Source organism: Pollicipes pollicipes, unplaced genomic scaffold, assembly GCF_011947565.3.
Source record: "Pollicipes pollicipes isolate AB1234 unplaced genomic scaffold, Ppol_2.1 Scaffold_7261;HRSCAF=8764_pilon_pilon_pilon, whole genome shotgun sequence".
NCBI classification, from domain to species: Eukaryota; Metazoa; Arthropoda; class Thecostraca; order Pollicipedomorpha; family Pollicipedidae; genus Pollicipes; species Pollicipes pollicipes.
The window spans coordinates 54,409,485-54,429,943 of NW_023597054.1; the positions used below are offsets into that span (position 1 = coordinate 54,409,485).

A 20,459-nucleotide genomic window follows, 5' to 3' on the forward strand; every position below is an offset into this window, starting at 1 on the left:
GCGCTGGCCTTCCTGGAGGATAGAAAACAGGCGGAACTCCAACTTGCCCGGCTTCAAAGTTAGGGTTGTTCAGAAAAAATCCCAAAATAGATTGTTGGTTGCATTTGCTGGACAGGTACTCATAACATCTGCCCGCCCCTCCGAAGCCTATCGCGTGATAATAATGTCCAGTGCAGCAAGTTCACCGAAGAAAAGATGACGTGCTGGCGGCAGATGCCCTTGGCACCCGACGACTTGGCCGCGGCGATAAACAGAGCCGCGCTGGCGGAGGACATTGATACACAGCTCGTCGATAATCACGGCCCTCAATCATGACCACGTGACTGGTCTCCCGCCGCGGCCCCGATCACCCCGCGAGAGCCGAGACCGCCCCGCGTGTCGGTCCGGCCACGGCTCCAGCGGTCCGAGCGGTCCAGCCGGTCCGAGGGGTCCAGCCGGTGCGAGCGGTCCAGCCGGTCCTAGCGGTCCAGCCGCGCGGTCCAGCCGGTCCGAGCAGTCCAGCCGCGCAGTCCAGCCGGTCCGAGCGGTCCGGCCGCGCGGTCCAGCCGGTCCGAGCGGTCCAGCCGCGCGGTCCAGCCGGTCCGAGCAGTCCAGCCGCGCAGTCCAGCTGATCTGAGTGCCGCAGCAGGTCCAGCTGTCGACGGCTGACGTAAGCCGTCTCGTCCGCCGTATCAGCCGCCTGGTGTCATACGGGCCCGCGCCCTTGTCCTGCTGCCTGTGCGGTGCGCCCCGGGGACCCAGAGTTCACGCCTGTCGGGGGCGGCGGGTCCGCCTGCTGGCCGGGCCGTGCGGGCCAGCTCTTGCGCCGGCGCCGCCCCATGAAACAATGCCGCTGGGAGCGCGGTGACGTGCCCATGCACCAGGCCCTTTGTGGAGGCGGTGCGGGCGCACCGGCCCACTGCGCCGGCTGTCGGCGCGGCGGCGGGCGCGGTGACAAACAGGACGAACCCGACGCGGCCGCTGCGCCGCTCTTGTCGCACACCGGGCCGGCCAAACAAGGCCGCACACACCACCCACGGAGGTCGCGGTAAATTGAGATGTGCTCGTTTTCGCCGGGCGCATTGTGTCGGGATGTATGGCGGATTCTGCCGAGATAGTCGAGAGCGCCGTCGTTACCGTAAGCCGGCCTTTGTTGATGATGTTGACGCAATTTATGTCCCTCCCACACAAGGAACCGATCGAGTATTTACGTCTAGTCCGCCATTACGCCTGATTAATTTCACAGTTGGGTGAACCACCATTGAGAGGTATATCACCTTCACGACTCGACCGCTCCTGCCCGGCTAATGTTTGGACATATCGCTTATGAAAAATTGGGCAATAGACTCGCGGCCATGTTTGTCGCTTCGGCGCTCAAGTGGTGGATAGAAGGCGAGCCTCGGGCAGCCCATTTTCCGTCTTAATTTCACTTGAGCCGTGAAAAATCACCCAGCCATTCATTTACCTCACGGTTACTGCGCCTGTCCACGCCGAGAATAAAAATGAAGAGGGATAATTGCCACATATGTTATAAAAAGCGGGCCCGTGTTTACATAGCACCACTGAGGGTCGGCCCGGCCACAAAAAACGCTCGGCACTGTTTTTAAATTGATTCTCTCCATATTTCTGTCGGGTAATGAAATGCTGCCGGCGGGCCATCTGCATCGGCTGGCGTCCGATCCCATTAGTCGACGCCGGTGGAATGTGCGCCGCCGCGCCGCCGCCGCGCAGCCAATGAATGGCCCGGTGCATTAATACAATGATGGGCATACCGAGATGGAGGATAGTTGCGCCCGGCGCCACGACGCGCCTGTTTACACACACCCTGAATCAATCGCCGGCAGGGTAATCGATGGTGAGAGGTTCCGGCGGCCGGCGGCGCCACCCCGCGCCACTCCGCGCCCAGTTCATTTGGCGCGGCGGCGGCCGGCGCCGGACCGCGCCCGCGGCCCGGTGCGCACGCGGCCTCGGCGCTGCGGCGCCCCGCTGCCGGCACTGCGGCCCGGCTCCTGAGCCTGGCGCCCCAGCTTTTGGCCCTGGAATCACAGCCGCTGACGCTGGGGAACCCTCTCCCTTGGAGCCGCGGCGGCCGCTACTGGAGTTGCTGTCCTGACCCTGAAGCCACAGCCGCCGGCCCTGGAGATCCTCTCCCCTGGAGCGCTGGCGGCCGTACCTGGAGTCGCTTCGCTGACCCTGTAGTCACAGCCGCTGACCCTGGAGACCCCCTTCCATGAAGCGCCGACGGCCGTGCCTGAAGGCGCTGTGCTGGCCCTGGAGACCCCCTCTCCTGGAGCACCGGCGGCCGTGCCTAGAGCCACTGTGCTGACTCTTAGAGTCACAGCCGCTGACCCTGGAGACCTCTCCCCTGGAGCGCCGGCGGCCGTGCCTGGAGGCGCTGTGCTGACCCTGGAGTCACAGCCGCTGACCCTGGAGACCTCTCCCCTGGAGCGCCGGCAGCGGTGCCTAGAGCCGCTGTGCTGACCCTGGAGTCACAGCCGCTGACCCTGGAGACCTCTCCCCTGGAGCACCGGCGGCCGTGCCTAGAGCCGCTGCGCTGACCCTGGAGTCACAGCCGCTGACCCTGGAGACCTCTCCCCTGGAGCGCCGGCGGCTGAGCCTGGAGGCGCTGTGCTGACCCTGGCGCGCCGGCCGCGGGCCTGGCTCGGGAGCGGCGACCCCGCCTCGAGCCGGGCCGAAGAGAGGCGGCGGCGCGGCGCCCGACAGCCGGATCGGTCGGTCGTCCCCCGGCCGCCCGGTAATAGTCGGCGCACCGCTGATCAATGGTGCCGTCCAGCGTCGGCGGGCCCCCGATCCGACCGCGGGCCGTCGCCTGCTGGCGGCGTCTCCTGATGGCCGGATAGCGCGCCGCCGCGCCGGCCCTAGACGTGACGCCCATACGCCACGGAGCGCCGGCCGGCGCCGGCCCTAACCGGCCCTGTAAAACCAACACGAGCCCGGCGGGGGGCCACCGTGCCCAACACTTCTTCCACTTGTTCATTGTTTTAGTAATAAGCCCCTTGCTGAGCGGTCCGGCGCCAGGCCTCCCCACCTTGCCAATTACACCGACACCTTGGCAAATCACCAGCCCGTACGGCTCATCCGCCGCCGGCCCGAGCCACAAACTGGCCCTTACGGCGCCGGTAAGCAGGCCGCGATGACCAGCGTTTCAGCATTCCTCGAAATTACACGGCTCTTGGGATGTGTCAGTCAGAGCGCGGTGTGTGTATCGGGCGGCGCGGATCAGTGTGTTGATACTGGCGCGGCGGCTGCGTTTTTGCGTGCGGCTGCCGGCGTCCGCGCGCCGCCGCGGTCGTCGCGCCGCCTGCAGACAGGTGGCCGGCCGCCGCTCCGGCCGGCGCGGCCGCTGTAATCCGGCGGCAGCGGCCGCACTGCAAGGCCAGCAGCCGGCGGCGGCGGCGGCGGCGGCTGTGTCGCGCGGCGCTGTCACCGCTGCTTCAGCCGCCGACTGTCATGTTGCATCTGTCAATAGGGCGCGCGGCGGCGGCGGCGGCGGCCGCCGGTAGCTGACAACTGACACCGGCAGATAGCGATCTCTGGGCGGCCCGGCGACACGACCCAACAGAGGGGCTCAGCTCAGCTCAGTGGCGCGGCGCCGCGGAGACGGGCCAGCCCCGGCCGGCGCAGGGGCCTGGCTGGACAGCCGCCGCGCGCTGCCACGAACCGCGGCTGGCGGTGAGCTCCGTCCCAGCCCCGGCACGAGGCAGGTGCGGCGGCCGCGTCCAGCCCGCAGCGGCAGGCGTGGCTGAATTGTGCCCCAGCCGCGGAAGCAGATGTGGTCGGATCGCACCCCGGCCCACAACAGCAAACGTGTCCGCCTCGCCGCGGAAGGGGTGGGGCGACCCACAGCGGCGCTGGTTACCCGCGCCGGCGGAGGATGGGGGGAGGGGAGGGGGGGGGGGGCGCCGCGTGGGTCGGCGCCGGCGCCAGTCCGTCGCCGCCGGATGCCGACGTGCGGATTCCTCTGTTTGGATGCGCCGCTCGGCTCTCACTTCGCCCGCGCCGCCTCACGCCGACCGGCCGGCCGGCTATTTGGTGACGTCACAGGATCACGCTCAATCATTAGCCGACAAGAAAAAGATCCGATAAAAAGATTAGCTAATGGCTTGAAGTGGGCAAATAAACACGGCCGGCGCTCTGGGCCGCTCTCTGGCTTTGTTTTCGCTGTCATCGCTAGTCACTGCCTGGTCAGCGGCGGTCATCAATCAGGCGTAATCGGTTGTCGGCTGGTCACGCCGCAGCCGCCCTCGCTGACCTGACCGCGGCCGGGGTCAGCAGCACCGCGCCGCCTGGGGCGCCGCGGCCGCGCCGCCGTGACCCGCGCCCGGGTCAGCCGGGCGCCGCGACCAGCGCCCGCCGGCTCGTCCCGCAGCGTGACGTCACGGCGGCGCTCTGGTGACGTCACGCTAATGTGGGGCAGCCTGACTTGCACTCCGAAATGAGGCGTCGTAAAGCCCGACGTCTGCTCAGCTGAGAGGGCGCTGCGCGATGATCTAGTGATAACATACCTGGCTGACCAGCCGCCATCCAGTTCAGACCACACGGGGCGTTCCCCGCTCACTTATGGATCGATAAAAACCAGGCGGCTGTCGGCACCGGGCGCCGCCAGGGGCCGCTCGACACCACCCCGTCGATCGTCACACCTGGTGCCCCCTTTAATGGCACCTTCCATCACCCCTTCATCCACCCCCTCTATTAGTCCCCTCCCTGTCTGTGCCCGCTCCCCATTTTGCTGGACATCAGTGACGGTTCGGGGACGCGAAATCGGCTTCTGGGTGATCAGTGGCGCCACTGTGCGGGACAACTGGCGCCTCTGTGCCGAACCACTGGCGACGCTTTGTGCGGACCATTGGCGACACTGTATGGGACTACTGAGGACGCTATGTGCGGACCATTGACGACGCTGTTTGCGGACCATTGACGGCGATGTGTGGGACTACCGGCGCTTCTGTGTAGGACTGCTAGCGCTTCTGTGTGGGACCACTCTGTGCGGGAGCACCAGTGCCACTGTGTGGGATCGCCGGCCCCTCTGTGCCGGACCGCAGTCCCCCCTGTGTGGAAGCACAGGCCCCTCTGAGCGTGACGACCGGCGTCTCTGTGCGGGACCACTCTGTGTGGGACGGCCGGCGCCTCTGTGTGGGATGGCCGGCGCCTCTGTGCAGGACCACTCTGTGTGGGACGGCCGGCGCCTCTGTGTGGGACCACTCCGTGTGGGACGGCCGGCGCCTCTGTGTGGGACGGCCGGCGCCTCTGTCGGTGGTCAGAGCTTGCTGGCGTGGGCAGAGGGTGAGAGCGAGCGCGCCGCGTTGCAGAGTCGCCGCGCCCGCTCCCTCGGTGCAGGCAGCTGACGAGAAACAATTACCCGGGTGTGTTTTACTAATGACGCCACTTGAGATGACGGCCGCCCTCAGCAACGCGCCTGGCTGGCCGATAAATTACGAGACCGATCTATAGGCTATAATAAGCACGTAATTGATGTAATGGTAAGTATTGGAGGGCATGCTGGAGGTCCGTAAACGATTATCGACCACACAGCGAGCTGCATCGTCTAGTTGCACGATATTATCCCGATAGTGGCAGATAACTTTTCATACGCCATCGCTGACGATTACCGGTGCACAATCGCGCACGATTCTCCCGGGGCCACCCATATGACCGCCGGTCGGCGTGCAAGAACACACCCTCGAAACATCAACAAGTTTCAATTATATTTAAACAGCTGGCAGATTGGATTGCTCCGCCCCTGCCCGGCTTTTAACGAGCCATCATGTCTGCCCGGCTGCTGGCCGGCTTGCGTGCCGTCCGCCGTCCGTGGGGTCCTCGCAGGCAGAGCCTCGATACCTGTAATTATGGGTTTTCAATCAGTGCTGGAATGCAATGTCTGTGCCGGCGGGCTCAACATGGCCCCGGTGAGTGAATTCAGCGGGGCGCTCGGCGCTGGAGGTCCGCCGCCGCCGCCGCCGCCGCCGCCGCCGCCGCCGCGGCCGGCCTGACGCCGCGCGGCGGCTGGCTGAGTTGTGGCGTGCCGCCGGCGCCGGCCGTCATGCAGGCTCCAGGCTCGCTCCGCCCGGCCCGGCCGCAGACGGGCGCCGCTCGTGAGGTGTCGACGGACGGGCCGCGCCGCAAAAACTCCCCGCAAAAACCGGCTGAAAAACCAGCATAATTATATGGATAAGAATGATTAAACAAACAATGGCGTCAGCCTATGCGAGCATTAGGGTTTTTGCGTTTTCCGCTTTAGTAACTCTCCGGCCGGTCTTCGGGCGGCGCCGGCCAGCCGGCGGCTAACCGGCAATCAGCCAGCCAGCCAGCTAGCCAGCCAGCCAGCCAGCCAGCCAGCCAGCCAGCCAGCCAGCCAGCCAGCCAGCCAGCCAGCCAGCCGGCACTGTCCTGTCCTGTTGGTTACCCCGGCCGGCCGGTGCTGTTGTCATCAGCGAGCTCATCAGCGGGCTCATCATCGCATGCCGTCATCAAGTGTCATCGTGCACCATGGCGTCTTAGCCGGTGTCATCAGCGGCGTCATCAGCCCTGTCATCAGCCGGGCATCATCAGGCGTCAGCAGACGTCAGCGCCGCGGTCGGCGGCTGACGCCCGGCCGGCGCCGCCTGGGAGTGCGGCGCCGCTTCCCAGGCAGCGGCCGGCGCCGCCGACAACGAGGCCGTTTGCGGCGGCGCCGGGCGAGATCCGCTTTATTAAGGGTACCTGGCAGCGCTTAACGGCCGCCAAATGACAGATTCAGCAGCGGCGAAGAGGCGTGCGGCGATGAATTCGCCATTACCAGGTGCCGGTTATTGACAAGTGCATGCGCGATGGTGCAGCGCCGCGCCACCCTGCCGAGCGAATTAATTTACATACAGCCTTCACATAGTTAATGGACAATAATGGCCTCGTAAATCCGTGAGAGCCGTTCGTTTCCTGGCCGAGGCAACATAAAATGTTTGTGCCCTGGGCCCAGCGCCGGGCGCCGTTAATTCCAGCCAGTCATCTCCGAGGTGGGCTGGCTGGCAGTCAGTGCCAGGGCGCCGCGCTAACGAAGAGGCCGTGCCGCGCGCCGGAGCCCGCCAGGGGCCGGCGCCGCCGCCAGGCCGCTGGCCGTCGGCCGCCGCTCCGGGCTGTGCGGCAACGGTGTGTGTTTAGCGCGCGTGGCTGTGCAACGGTCGGCTGCAGGACCGGCCGGCGGCCCCCTGCCGGGCGGTCGGCCCAACAGAGCGGCGCCCCGGCACGCCGGCGCTCTCGGGGGGTGGCGGCGGTCAGTGTCGTCTGCAGGGCCGCATGTGGAGTCGGGGCGCCGCGTCCCCTCCACCAGCCGTGCCGCTGGCTCGCGCGGACGCGGCAGGCGCGCAGCGAGTTCAAACCGGTGTTGTCCGCGCCGTTTAATCAGTCGTGCACGGCTCGTTAATTAAGAATCCTCCCATTCGGTGTCGGCCGACTTTTTGGGTCGAGGTGTGCCCTTTAACGGTCGACACCGACGGGCGCATGGAACGATTATGTAAATGTCGGCGGCGGCGCGGCGGCCGGCGGTCGGCGCTGTGAATTGGCAGCCGCCGCCGCCGCCGCCGACGCCGTCGTCCGCTCGACCGCCTCCCCCGGGACGACTGATGGTCGCCGAGAATAATTGAGCCACTATCAGGCTCGCTGGGCATTTAAATGGAAATGAATTCGCCGGATAACAGAGAAAATCTAGCCCAAAACGGCGCTGCTGTCGTCTCAATTGGCGGCGTCAAATTGTTGAAGACGCGCCGCGCTCGTGTGCGTTCAGCGCGCATTATTGTCCCCCGGCTTGCGCCCGGTCAGCATCGTAAGCTGCGGATGTTATAAAAGTTGCGTTAGCGCGAATCGCGTGATTTATTCTCGCCATTACTGCTGTGCCGAATTGAAACGTCGGTGTCCGAGCTGTCCTCCTCCCTTCCAATTTGTCCTCGTCGTATTGTGGTTGTCACAGCACATAAAGATAGCGGGGGATAAAAAATGGCAGCACAAATCAAGGGGAGCTATGGGGGATTAATTATTGATTTTCCGTCGCGCAGGGCCGATAGCCGTCGCCGACAATGGGGGTTGATTTGCAGAGATGAGACCGTGTTTATACGAACGATCGATGCAAATTAGCTTTGTCCGAGCGGCTGGGGCGCGGCGGCGGCGACGGCGGGGCGGCGGCGAGGTTCGTCTCCGCGCCGCCCGGCTCTGTTTGCCTCGGCGTGAGGAGGCGCCGGCCGCGCCGTCGCTACACGGCCCGGCCCTGTTTGCCGGCGCTGTGTGCTCTACAAACGGCGGCGATCAGCGGCGGCTAACGTTACCGGACCGCGGCGACCACTTAGATTGGGACAACAGCGCCGGGATCGCCGCCGACGCCGTGCCGCCGCTGTTTGAGCTACTGATTCAGCTGTTTGGCCAGCGGCCGCTTGAAAGCCGCCTGAGTAAATTACGGGTAATTAAAAGTCATTGTTTAGCGGTCGGCCGGGCGAGCCAGGTGGCGGCTGCGGATGACATGAGCTTCTGCCGGGCGTCTGTGGGCTTGGCCGGCGCCCGGCGCAAACAGATTGATGGATCACGGCCGGTCGCGCCGCCAGGTGAGAGCGGGTCGCGCGCTCCGACAGAGATGTCGGCGCGCGCCGGAATGGGCGCGCCGCCGCTGAATCCATCACAGCTGTCGCTGTCGGCGCTGACGGCGGCCGCCCGCCCGCTAAATCATCGCCGCCGCCGCCGCCGCCGCCGCATGGCACCGCGCGCGCTCACACCGGAGGGGGGGGAGGGGGGGGGGGGGTCATGAGCGGTCATGGAACGCTCGTCGGCTGGTCGGCCAGCTGCTCCTCACTGGGTGGCTCAATCAGATGCCGTTGAGCGTGAACACGTGGAGGGGACGTTCGTCTCGGGTTTGTTTCTTCTCATTGCCGCCGTGTGCAGATACACGTCACCCCTACCTTGCCTAGTTTTGAATTACTCAAGGTCTCGCGCCGTTCGGTTTCTTGGCTCGGAGCCAAGACCCATATGCCGTCGCCTCTCCTGTTTGCAATGTTCTCCTCCGTCGGTCCGGCGCCGACTCCGAAATCTGATCCGCTTCGAGCACCTCTGGAGCTGGGGTCGGTCAATATTTTGTAAGAAAGTGTTGAGTTTCTGTTATTTCGGCGCCTCTCGGCCGCTGTTGACCGGCTCTGTTTGGCTGGCCGCCGCCCTGTTGTCCGAGGTGCTCGGTGTCCACTCGGCGTCCAACCGCGCCCCGATCGCCACCCACAGCCGCGCCAGCATCGCCTCTCGCTGTCCACTCTGCGCCGAGATCGCCTCTCAGCGCCAGGCTGCGCCGAGATGGCCTCTGAGCCGCGGCGTGAACACAACGTGGTTCCGAGACGCACTAGGACGGCGTGCTACTGTCCGAACTGCGCCAAAATCGCCGTCTGCCGTCCACCGTGCGCTGGGACAGTCTCTGAGTCGCGCCTGGACCGAGTCTCTGACCCCTCTCCGCGCCAAGATCCTCACCCCATGTCCACTCAGCGGCGGGAGGCCGACCGGCGCCGGCCTGCCTCCCCAGCGACCCATTACGTCCAGTCGACCCAATCGCCGAATCTAGGGGGCAATTGGCGAAATTCCCGGCGACATATTGCACTCGGGGGGCGATGATATCGGGCAGGCGGCGACGGCGCGCGCCGCCGCCGCCGCCGCCGGCGCCGCGGCTCTAACGGCAGATTAAAGATGACCGGTGTCCTGGCGACGGGTCGTAAAGCGGCCCTATCGGCGCTCATCCGGCCGCTGCGCCGACGCGCCGACATAAAGATAAACGCAGATACAGCGGTAATAGAGCGCGCGGACGCTGCGCAGCGCTAATGGACGGCGGCGGTGCGCGGGACTCGCAGGGTCGGCGCCGCCGCCGCCGCCGCGCGCGCGGTGTCTTGTTTGGCGCGGCGCGACCACCGATCGATGGGGCGTGGATGCCCGCTGACCCGCCCCGTGCCGAGCAGCGTCGCGTGATCGCGCCCGAGGCGACGAAGACAGAGGTATCAGGGGCGCGTGCGGCGGCGGCGGCAGCTCATTACCGGGCCTGGCGCCGGCCGACACGCCAGCGGCGGCCGGCGCGCCGCCGCGCCGCGACCTATGATAACACGATTGCCTGGGCGGCCGGCATCCGGCACTGGTCGTCACGTGACCGGCGCCGCGGCACGCGCTGACGCGCGGGCTCGCGCTCCTGCACCGGCAGCACACCACTCTGTCAGACGGGCACACTCGGGCGTCAGCTCAGAGCTGCGTTTTTGTGTTCCGTGCCAGGGAGCGGCGCTCCGGCGTCAGGGGCTGACATTTTTGGGCCGGCAGGCGGTACACTTGTGTCAGCGCACGGCAACCGAAATGTTGTGTCAGGGCACGACCGACGACATCGCATTCCGAGGAGCGACGCTGTTGTTTCAGCGGCCATTCGGAGGTCGGAGGTCATCACTCTTTGTGTCACGGGACGCGAGTTATAAGGCGCCCGGCAACGACACACCTATTCGGTAGCCAGCACGCAAGGGGACGTCTCTCCGGCTCCGGGGGACTGGACTGTCGCCGTGGGGCGGTCCCGTATCGACCCCGGACGGCCGCCGCCTGACCGGCTGCTCTAATTGGCGCGCCGGTGTTGCGGCGGCCGCAGAGACGCGCCGTCGACGGCGGCGGCGGCGGCGGCGGCGGCGCTCGCGGCGCCCCTTTCCTCCCCCCTCCCCCCTCCCCGCTGCTGACGCAGCGCACTGGTCAGCCGGCCGACGCCCGTGATTTGAACCAGCGACGAGGTGAAATTGAGCTGAAGTCGGCGTGAGGTGGTTACTGACCGGCGTCGGCGGCGGCGCGCCTCCATTCCGGTCGTCCGGGGAGGGTGACGGAGACCGGCGGCCGGTGGACCGTTGACCCCCAGCCGCGCCCCCGTCCCCACCCCTCCTACCTCCCCTTTGGAAGTGCGATCGCCGCAAACGGTTATAGCGCGCGCGAGCGGTGCATGTCGGTCGGGGGCTGGGCATAACTGGGCGTCGGTGGGCAACAGGAGCTTCTATGCACAACTTTCCAGCCACGTACCACGCGAGTGCCTCCTTATGGTGGCGCCGCAACCACACACCGCAACTATCCAATTTGACCCGACACGGTTCATACCTGATAAACAGGTAATTACTGAATTATGCATCAGAGTTTGCAAAGCTCATCAGAGTTCCAATCCATTAAGCACAGCTTGGACGACGATAACGTTTGGGTGTGGGCAGAGCCGGCGCCCTCTGAAGGCGACCCGACTCAATATCCTACCGAAAAATGCATGCTTCTGGAAGCCACGCCCTGAATGTGTGACGTCAAACAGCCGGCCACCTTCCGAGCCAAGCAACATGTAATCACGTGAAAGTGGTGTCCGGTTCTAGTATGCTAATCGCGCTGGTACAATTCGGTCAAAGGGTCTGATATATGCACTTGACGGCTCCTGCCGTATTGCCTGGAGCTGAATTATTGTTCGACTGTCGGCCCCCTGCATGAGCTATCACGTGCTTTCATGTTCAAAAGCGTTACGTCACCTTGATCTGGGAAACGTTAACTTGGATACGTGGCTTTGACCAAGCCATTGATTTGCCATTCGGCACGAGCACATGTGACATGGGGCGTGTTGTTTCAGCAAACGATCCTGAACTCGATGCACAAGTACCAGCCGCGGTTCCACCTGGTGCGGGCGAACGACATCCTCAAGCTGCCGTACTCAACGTTCAGGACGTACGTCTTCAAAGAAACCCAGTTCATCGGAGTCACCGCCTACCAGAACGAAAAGGTACACGGATCTGTCGAGGCGGCCTATTAATTGTGCGCGCCGAAACGTACTGCACTTGATCTGAGCGGAAACTAACGAACATTAAGTGAACAGTGCTGATTCACCGCAGCCTCATTACGCGGATGACCGTGCCGATATCTCTAACAGATGGTGATCTCATGTGCATAATATGTGTGGATTTAATTTGTAAAGCACCCGAACTTGCACGCCCACCGGATACTTGATTGCCGTTGAGCCTCGAGTACCCCTCGCCGACTGAGCCTGCTGTGTGGAATCGTTCCAAATGCGAGGGTAACTGTAAGTCAGGGGACATAGCGCTGTGTGGCCGCGGCTCTGGATCGAGAGACATGAGCCTCAATGCCCGCTGAAGGAAGCTTTGCCCGTCTTCAGTTTCCTCTAGGCTGATAATTACGTGACGCCGTCAGTGGACTTGTGTATCTTTTTGGCGTCTCTCCTCTCCGTTGTTTGTCTTCCCACCTCCAGCGCACTCGGTGCTCTCGCTGTAGTGCTCGGTGTTCGGATTCAACACGCTCAGTGCTGGGCGGGCCGTCATGCTCACACGGTGGCCCGGCCCGACGCGGCGGTCCGATGGCAGCGACTGTTGCGTGCCTTCAAAGACGCTAAGTCGCCATTAAGCGGCGGCCGCGTGAGCGTCGGCTGAGCCCGCTCGGGCGCGACGCGCAGGGTGCGCCGCAGCGCGCGGCGCCGGCGCCGGCGCGGCGCGGCGCGGCGCCCCGCTCACGCGAGCCGCGCCGCTCATCGGCACCGCGCCGTTTTTGCCCCATCGGCCAGATTAGCATAATTATTTGACTATGACGGACAGCTGCCAGCGCGATCTGGTGTTGCAAAGCGGAACTAAGACAGGTGATCGCCCAGCCAGGCGTTAAAGTCACGAGAGGGAGCGGCCTGCATGGCCGCGTGGCCAGCGGTCAAGCGCCGCGTGGCGGACGTGGCGCGGCGGCGGCGAGGGCGGCGCGTCGGCATTGAAGGCGATAGTGACGGTGATCGCCAGATAGGGCGGCGCGGTTTCCGGTGCGCGGCGCGTCCAGAGGGCCGCGGCGCCGCCTCCGGTGCGTCAGATCGCGGCGATCGCGGCGATCGCGGCGCGCCGGCCTGCGCCCGGCCAGCCGGCCCACCGGCCCCTTCGGTCGGCGCCTGCGTGTCGGTTGGACTTTTCCGGTGGGCGGGTTTCCGGCTCAGTAATTGATCTCGGTGCCGGTGGGTGTTTGCCATTGAGTCGGGCGCCGGCGGCCGGCTCGTCTGGCGCGTCCGAGCGAGCGGCCAGCCGGCGTCTCACACAAACAGGAGGCGGGCGGAGAGACGGCCGGCGCGCCACACACGAACGCCCGTGATGCACGGCAGACGGGCGGCGCGCCGGCGGCGGCGCGGCCCGGGCGGTCCGGCCGACATGGTGCCCCGGCCGCCTGCAGTTGGTCATCACCCGCTCCGGCTGTAGCAGGCGGCGGTGAGATATTTCTCCGCACCAAGTTGTAATTATGCAAATCCTCGCTCCGACTGCCCGACACAGCGTTACAGCTTTATAAATAGCATGCTCCCTGGCGAAAGGGCGCCTCTTTCGCCGCCTCGAATTAAGTGTTAATTCCTGGCGTCACGATAACCGCCGAGGAGTGTGGAGCCTAGGCCGCAAATTACACCCGACCACCGCAAATTTTACATCGCGCTTCCTTCCCCCACACCATGATTACAGTCCGGAGAGAAGATGACGACCCAGCGCCGTTCGCCTCGCTAAATCAATTGTGTAACAAGGCAATTGGTACGCGAAGCGCCGGCCAGCCCGGTAATTCTCACGTGGTACCGCATGCCGTGGAGGCCATTAGCCGGTGCAGTGCTGGCAGCGCCAACCAGGCGCACTGTCGTTAGCAGCCGTGTGCAGGCCGGCTGTCATTGTTCTCGCGAGTCGTTCCTCGGCCGCAGCGCTGCTTCGGAGCCGTGCAAGGCGTCTGATACAGGGAGTGGCGGCGCGATCGGCTTCTCCCGCGGTTGGTCGGCCGGCGTCGGACGCTCTGCGGGGACCGGGCGCGGAGGCGGCCGGTGTCGGACGCTCTGCGGGGACCGGGCGCGGAGGCGGCCGGTGTCGGACGCTCTGCGGGGACCGGGCGCGGAGGCGGCCGGTGTCGGACGCTGTGCTGGGACCGGGCGCGGAGGCGGCCGGTGTCGGACGTCCTACGGGGACCGGGTGCGGAGGCGGCCGGTGTCGGACGCCTTGTGGGGACCGTGCGCGGAGGCGGCCGGTGTCGGACGCCCTGCGCAGAGGCGGCCGGGAGTGGGCGCAGCCGCAGCCGCAGCGGCCTGCTCGGCCGCCCCAGACCGGCACACAGGCGCTCTTGGGCCGGGGCACCGGTCGGCCGCCGGCCCCCAGGCACGGCGCAGTCTCGGCTGGCGGGCAAGGGTCGGCTGCTGCCGTCGCCGTCCGGTCCGGTCCGGCCCGGTCTGGGTCAGCGCTGCAGACCCGGGAGGCGCCGGACCGCCGCGACAAACCCGTTCGTGCGCCGGTCCCGTGTCGCCGTAATCGCGTCGTGTCGCTACACGCCTGCCCATAGCCGGCGCGAGAGATTGGCACTTCCAGAATTACGCGAATTACGCGTTGTCAGCCGGGGGATTACGCGGCCGGCCGAGCGGGACGTCGCACCAGCTTTGAGCGCACCGATCGGGCGGATTAAACTGACATTCAAAGGATTACTTTCATCTTTGATTGCAGAGCAAACAGTATCACCTCGGCGGCTGACATTTCACATCGGCCCTTGAACAGGCGGTTAGGAAGCCGCCGCCTTCAGCTTTTATTTGCATAAATCTGATTAAGACGCGGCCTAATGGTGTCCAAGAATAACGGCCGCGCCATCCGGCGTGATAAAAGAGAATACTTTATGGCGTCGACGGTCCATTGTACACCTTGTTGCGCTATAAACCGGCCCTTAGGTAGCCGCCCGCGACGGCTCATATATTTTTCAGCGTGCGCTGGGGCCGCGCCGGACGCGCCACTGTCGCGCCGCGCCGCTAATGTGTTGTTTTCCCACACGCCGGGCGGCCATACCGGCGGCAGCCGGCGCACGAGCCGACCAGTGCGGCGTCCGGCCGCCGATCGGTCCGCGCCCCCGGCATGGATTAGTCACGAGATACAGTGCCGAACATAGCAGCGCGCCGCGCGCGGTCGTCGGGCGCGACAGTGGCGTGAACAGGGCGCGGCCGTAGCGCTGACGCGCTTTATGGGCCGTCGACACTGGGCGCGTCAGAACGGCCCTGCTGGCATGATCCGGCGCGTTTGACTCGCCTTGTTAGGAGGTGAGGGATCGCAGCCTGGCACGCGAGCCCTGTGGACTCGGCTCAGCCGGCGCGCAGCGGCGCCGCTGGGGGACCGGCCGGCGGGTGGGCGGGGAGAGCGGGTGGCGGGTGGGCGGGGAGACTGCACGGCGGGTGGGCGGGGAGACTGTGCAGCGTCGCTGACCGGTGCAGCCGCCAGCCGGGTCCCGGAACCGCCGCTGGTCACGGAATAGCCCCCCGATCTGGAAAGTCCACCGTTCAAAGACAACAGCCTAGTGGGTACACAACGGTGGCGAGTTTTGCAAGCGTCTTCCAGGGCCTTCTGCGAGCGAACTGCGGCCTGGAATGCCGCCCGTCGTCCCCGCTCGCGCACACCCCACTTACTCCGTCTCCTTCACTTCCAGATAACGCAGCTGAAGATTGACCACAACCCGTTCGCCAAGGGCTTCCGGGACACAGGAGCGGGGAAACGCGAGAAAAAGTGAGTATTTTTTGCCGGCGTACATCCGCTAGCTCGGTGTCGGCACAAAAACCACCGGCCTCAAGTACATCTCGGCGCCCGTCCAGCCGCTATGCGGAGCGCGTCGTTCGCGCGGTTGGAGGGCCCTCGGCGCGCGCTTTTGTCGGCTGCGCGGCCGGGTGTTGGATAACGCGGCGGCGGCGCGAGTGCTAATGGTCGGCGGCGCGGTTACATAGTGTCGCAGAGAAAGGGGTGTGATCACGGCCGAGCGGGCCGCCTGAATCGGCACAATGCCGCCGTTTGGATACGCCGTAATCGGGCCGAGGGGCCCGACTCAAGCGGGCGGAAGGGGTGCGATAGCGGCTGGAGTGGCCGCCGCCGCCGCCGCCGCCGCGCCGGCCCGGCCGAGCCCTGCTTCCGGGCCGCTCGGCGCTATCCGGCAACGGCCCATGCAATCGATTGTCCAGCTGACCAGCCACCTGACGACGGTCGGCCAGCCCGGCGACGGTCGGCGCCGGCCGGCTGGCCGACGAGCTCGACGTGCCAGTGTTCTGGCATGCCATTGTCAGTTGGTTTGGCTGCCCAGGTGGCCTGCCTAGCCAGTCAGCCCAGCGTCGCGGTGGCCTGGGTATCTCCGTGGTTCGTTGGTTCTCCCGGCTTCGGCGCTGCCCTCGTTGGCCCGCGCAGTCTCTAGACCCTCCCATTCTCTTAACCCACGTGCGTGTTTGGCTGTTCAAACGCTGGTCCGATGGCTTCATCCATTGTCGGCTTGTTCGCGCCGCCACTTGGCCTGCTCGGTGACCTGGCCGGCCTGGCTGCTTAGCCCGCAACGGGCCCGCGGCCGTCCGCTCGGCCGCGGGCCCGTCGCTCCGCCGTCACATGGCGCACCCGCCTGCCGTCGGGACCGGCACTTCTCCGCGGCCGGTCATCAGCTGCTCCGCTCTCAGCGGCCGCAGACGGCGGCTACCTGCACACCGTGTCCGAGACAATGGGGCGCCAGACGTCGCCGCGCCGGGCCCGGTCCGGCTCCGCCGTCCGCGCCCATTGGCTGGCGGGTCGGAGAAGCAGTCTGCGCTTCTGATGAACTGGTGCAAAGCATATCAACGCTCCGAGAGCCGTTCCTTGCGAAGGCTTCCAGTACATGATGGTCTTTAGACTGTCATCGCATAGTAAACTAACATTGTTAGGGGGGAGAGGGGAAAGGGGTACCAGCAATCATTTCTGGCGATGATTGTTTACAAAGGAGTGTCTATTCTGCGCAATCGGCGAAGCACCTACACGTGCTCTCATTATCGTATTTTTCGCGTTTTATTATATCCTTCGAAGTAGTTCAGGTTTCGCTTGCTACCGTACCGTTTCTAGTGTAACGGCCCGTCAGGAGCCGTTCCGCCAGCGGCCAGTTGGGAGGCGTTTGGGCCCGTGCCCCAGCCAGGACCGACGCGGCGCTCTCAGGCGGGGCCTTGACTCTCACGCTCGGTCGGTCAAGGAGGGAGGATCAGGCGGCACAATGGGGCGTCCCGACCCACCGCCGCCGGAGCGAGCCACCCGCTCCAACTAAGCTCCACAGAGGATGCCGGCTAATCCTCGGGCTGCCGACTTTGAGGGCCTCAGAAGGCCGGCCGAGGCGCGAGCGGGCGGCGGCCGCGGCCGGGGCCGACTTCCGCCCGACGCGTCGGACAGCGGCGCCGCAATGGCCCGAGCGAGCGGCCCGCTCTCCGCGGCACCCGATGGCGACTACCTCTCGCCGTCTGTTTGGAGTAGCTGCACGTAAAAACGGCCAGATAACCGTGTCCATTGTCCGCTCGTTTTCGGAGGCCCTGCCCGCCGTATAACTGTCAGCGCTGATTGATTGACGACATGGCCTGATGTGGCGCTGTCATGGCTCCTAATCGCCACAAAAAACGCCCCCGTCGCCAGCCCGGTGCCCGTGCAAGAGCCTGACCTCGGCGTCCGATCAAAGCGTGCCGCCCGCTACACCTCCACCCTGACGTCGCCGGATTGGGTGACGTCATAATCGGATGACGCCGCGCCACTGAGGCGACGGAGAGCTGGCCGGCCTGGGTCAGCCGCCAAATCGGGGCGAGCGGCGCACTAGGGGAGGGGGGGGGGAGGGGGACAGGCAAACACCCAATCAGGAAACGCATCAGAAACGATGGCACCCATGCTAGGCTGACGGCGAGAAGCGTGACAGCTTTACGAACTTTGCCGAGTTTGCGTCAGCGTCTGCGGAGATCTGCAGCGTCGCTTTCTTGCGATCATATTCATGGCGTGCTCAGTGGGCACTGAACTTTTCATAAATCTGCAGTTCGGCGGTTTGCAGCCTGATCCCGGTGCCTGCCGTCTGTCCGCCTGTTGTGTCGCATCACGCAGGCCGCGGTCCGCAGTCGGCGCTTCTTGCGCCGCCAGTCCAGAGTTCGTCGATCCGCCGGCTCACAGCCCGTCTGTGTGTAAATCCAGCGAGTGTGACTTCAGAGCTAACCTCACTGCCTGCCTCCACCCGTGTCATGATTTGCACCGTGCAGCACGATGCATGCGACTTCCACCGAGGAAATCCGATCGCCGCGGTTTGTCGAGACGTTCTCAAAGGCGATTAGCGCCGTAGAGCAGCGAGTAGCACTCGGTTCAAAGGCCGCCGGCCGGCGCGTGGGACCGGGAGTCAGCTGGCACCAGCGTCCCACAGCACAGCGGCCGGGAAGTGTTCGGAGCAGCGTCGTGCGCGCTGACAAAGTGGCCGGAGGAGCGTCGGGACAGTTACTTTGTCGTCGTGATGGATGTGCGCGGCGTTATCTGGCGTAAAACGCAGACAATATCGCCGGATAATGAGGGACCGCTAGAGGATTCACGGGCTACCCTAATCCTTCAGTTCGTCATTACCTTGTCACCCTGCGCGATTGATGTGCTGACTGAAATCACGCTCGATATAGCGATCGATATATACCCCGACAGGCTGGATGATTTGGGTCAAAAGTGAACACACTATTGGTGCTTTTATATTTGAAAAATCCTTGAGTTTGAGCGCCTCAATGGAGTTCTTGCCCTTCGCATCCTTGCGATTTTCCGTTGAGATGATAATCAAAGACGCCTGTCTCGCCACTCAAATAACACACCGATCATATAAACTGGTCAACGTGCTTCTCCAAGAGCCCCTGCAAGCGGCGCGACCGAATCCTAGACCCATCCGCAGCCAGCCACTAACTCGGCGGTCCCCCGCAGAAGGCCCAACTCGCTGACGTCACCGGGCGGGGGCGGCGGCGGCGACGAGGCCGGCCACCTGGCCAGCGACCAGGCGCGCTCCTCCGACGAGCCGGAGGACGACGACGAGGAGCGCATGCTCGACGTCGTCGGCGACCGCGCTTCGCCGGCGCCTCCACCGCTGCCAACGCTGCCGACGCTGCCGCCGGCGCCCGGCAGCCCGCCCCGGCCAGACACGCCACTCATCAAGCAAGGTGGGTGTGTTGACGGCGGAGGCGGCTATCGCGAGTGGGAGAGAGTCGATGGCCGACGGCTGGCTGGGGACGGGGCGGAGTGAGAGTCGGAGGCCCGGTGGATGAAAATAGTGCGAGATAATGCGCCAATAGTTTGCCGTACACATCGATACAATTGCATGTTAGCGCTGCAAATGCGCCATTAACATGTCCAGGTAGCATGCAAGAGGCATGCAAAGTACCTGCTACCGGGATGATAGTGTAGTAAGTGGCAAGAGTGCAGCGCGTGTTTCGTAAGCATATAAGTAACAGTTACCGCCATTAGATCGAGCTCCAGATTGTATAAACGCGATTAATTCACGAATATAAATACTAATGAGTTCTGACGGCCTGCCAGCCTCTACGAGAAAATTTTTCCATGCATACCTACAGCTCATTACATCCAGCATATTATGTACTTCACATCATAATTTGTCCATGTCAATCAGGAAATAGCCGGAGTGGACTTGAGAGTGTTTCCATGCCTGTCGTGCGCTATCATTTGATATCGCCTAAGATTGCGGAATGAAATTAGCCATTAGCATTGTAAGTTAGACTACCCTTACCAGTAATATGTCGTCATTAGCTAGAGAGATGACCCAACACGACAGGAACCAGCGCCGGTGTGTGGTCTCGCTCGTGAAGAGCACCTGGATCCTAAAAAAAACAAGTTGTCGTCTCCGAGGGCCTCGAGCGGGCCCAGAAACCAGTTTTGTGAGGAGAATGCGCCGTAGGCGGGCGTGTACAGTGTGCCGGCTCCTTTGTGATGCGCACTTCCCCCGTCTCACGCGCCGCGCTCCCCCACAGAGGCCAAGGAGGAGGTCAAACCCGAGCGGCCGCCGCCGCTCTCGTTCCGACCCTACGACGACAGCCCCAGCAAGAAGCGGTCGCTGACGGCCGAGCGGGAGCCGGAGCCGGAGCCGGAGCCTGAGCCAGAGCCGGAACCGGAGCCGGAGCCGGAGCCGGAGCCGGAGCCGGAGCGGCGGCGGGCGGACAGTGAGCGCGACAGTGACAGTGAACGGGACGGCAGTGACGCCGAGTGCGGCAGCGCGTTCCGGAGCGTGCGCTCGGAAGGGCCGCGCACCTCGGACGATGAGCGCCAGCCGAGCACGCACCCGAACGTGTCGGTCGGGCCGCCCATGCAGCCGCCGCACCTGCTGCCCTACCTGTACTCGCCCGGCCTCTACCCGCACCCAAGCATGGGTCTGCCGGGGCTCGGCCACCTGCTGCAGCAGAACGCGGCAGCCGCGGCAGCCGCCGCCGCCGCCGCCGCCGCCCAGACGTCGCTCCCGCTCAACCTGCTCGGCTCGGCCTCATCGCCGCTCACTTCCACGGCCGGCTCGTACCTGGGCGCGGCGCAGCTCAACCCCAACCTGCTGTTCAACGCGCACCTGGCGCTGGCCGCCTCGGGGCACTCGTTGTTCGCGCCCGGGTACGCGGGCCTGGCCGGCCTGGGCGCCGGCTCGCCGCCGGGCGCCGTGCACGCCGAGCGGCTGAAGGC

General features: G+C 64.9%; 1 protein-coding gene across 1 annotated transcript in view; it reads left to right on the forward strand.

Annotated features, from left to right (window-relative positions):
* The window catches only part of LOC119111625 (optomotor-blind protein), a 46,122-nt gene that overhangs the window by 18,210 nt on the left and 7,453 nt on the right, over positions 1–20,459 (forward strand). The window contains exons 4-8 of the mRNA XM_037235433.1: positions 11,606–11,755; positions 15,439–15,515; positions 18,708–18,940; positions 19,766–19,914; positions 20,239–20,415. Coding sequence (XP_037091328.1) covers positions 11,606–11,755; positions 15,439–15,515; positions 18,708–18,940; positions 19,766–19,914; positions 20,239–20,415 — 786 coding nt within the window. The remainder of the gene's footprint in view (positions 1–11,605; positions 11,756–15,438; positions 15,516–18,707; positions 18,941–19,765; positions 19,915–20,238; positions 20,416–20,459) is intronic.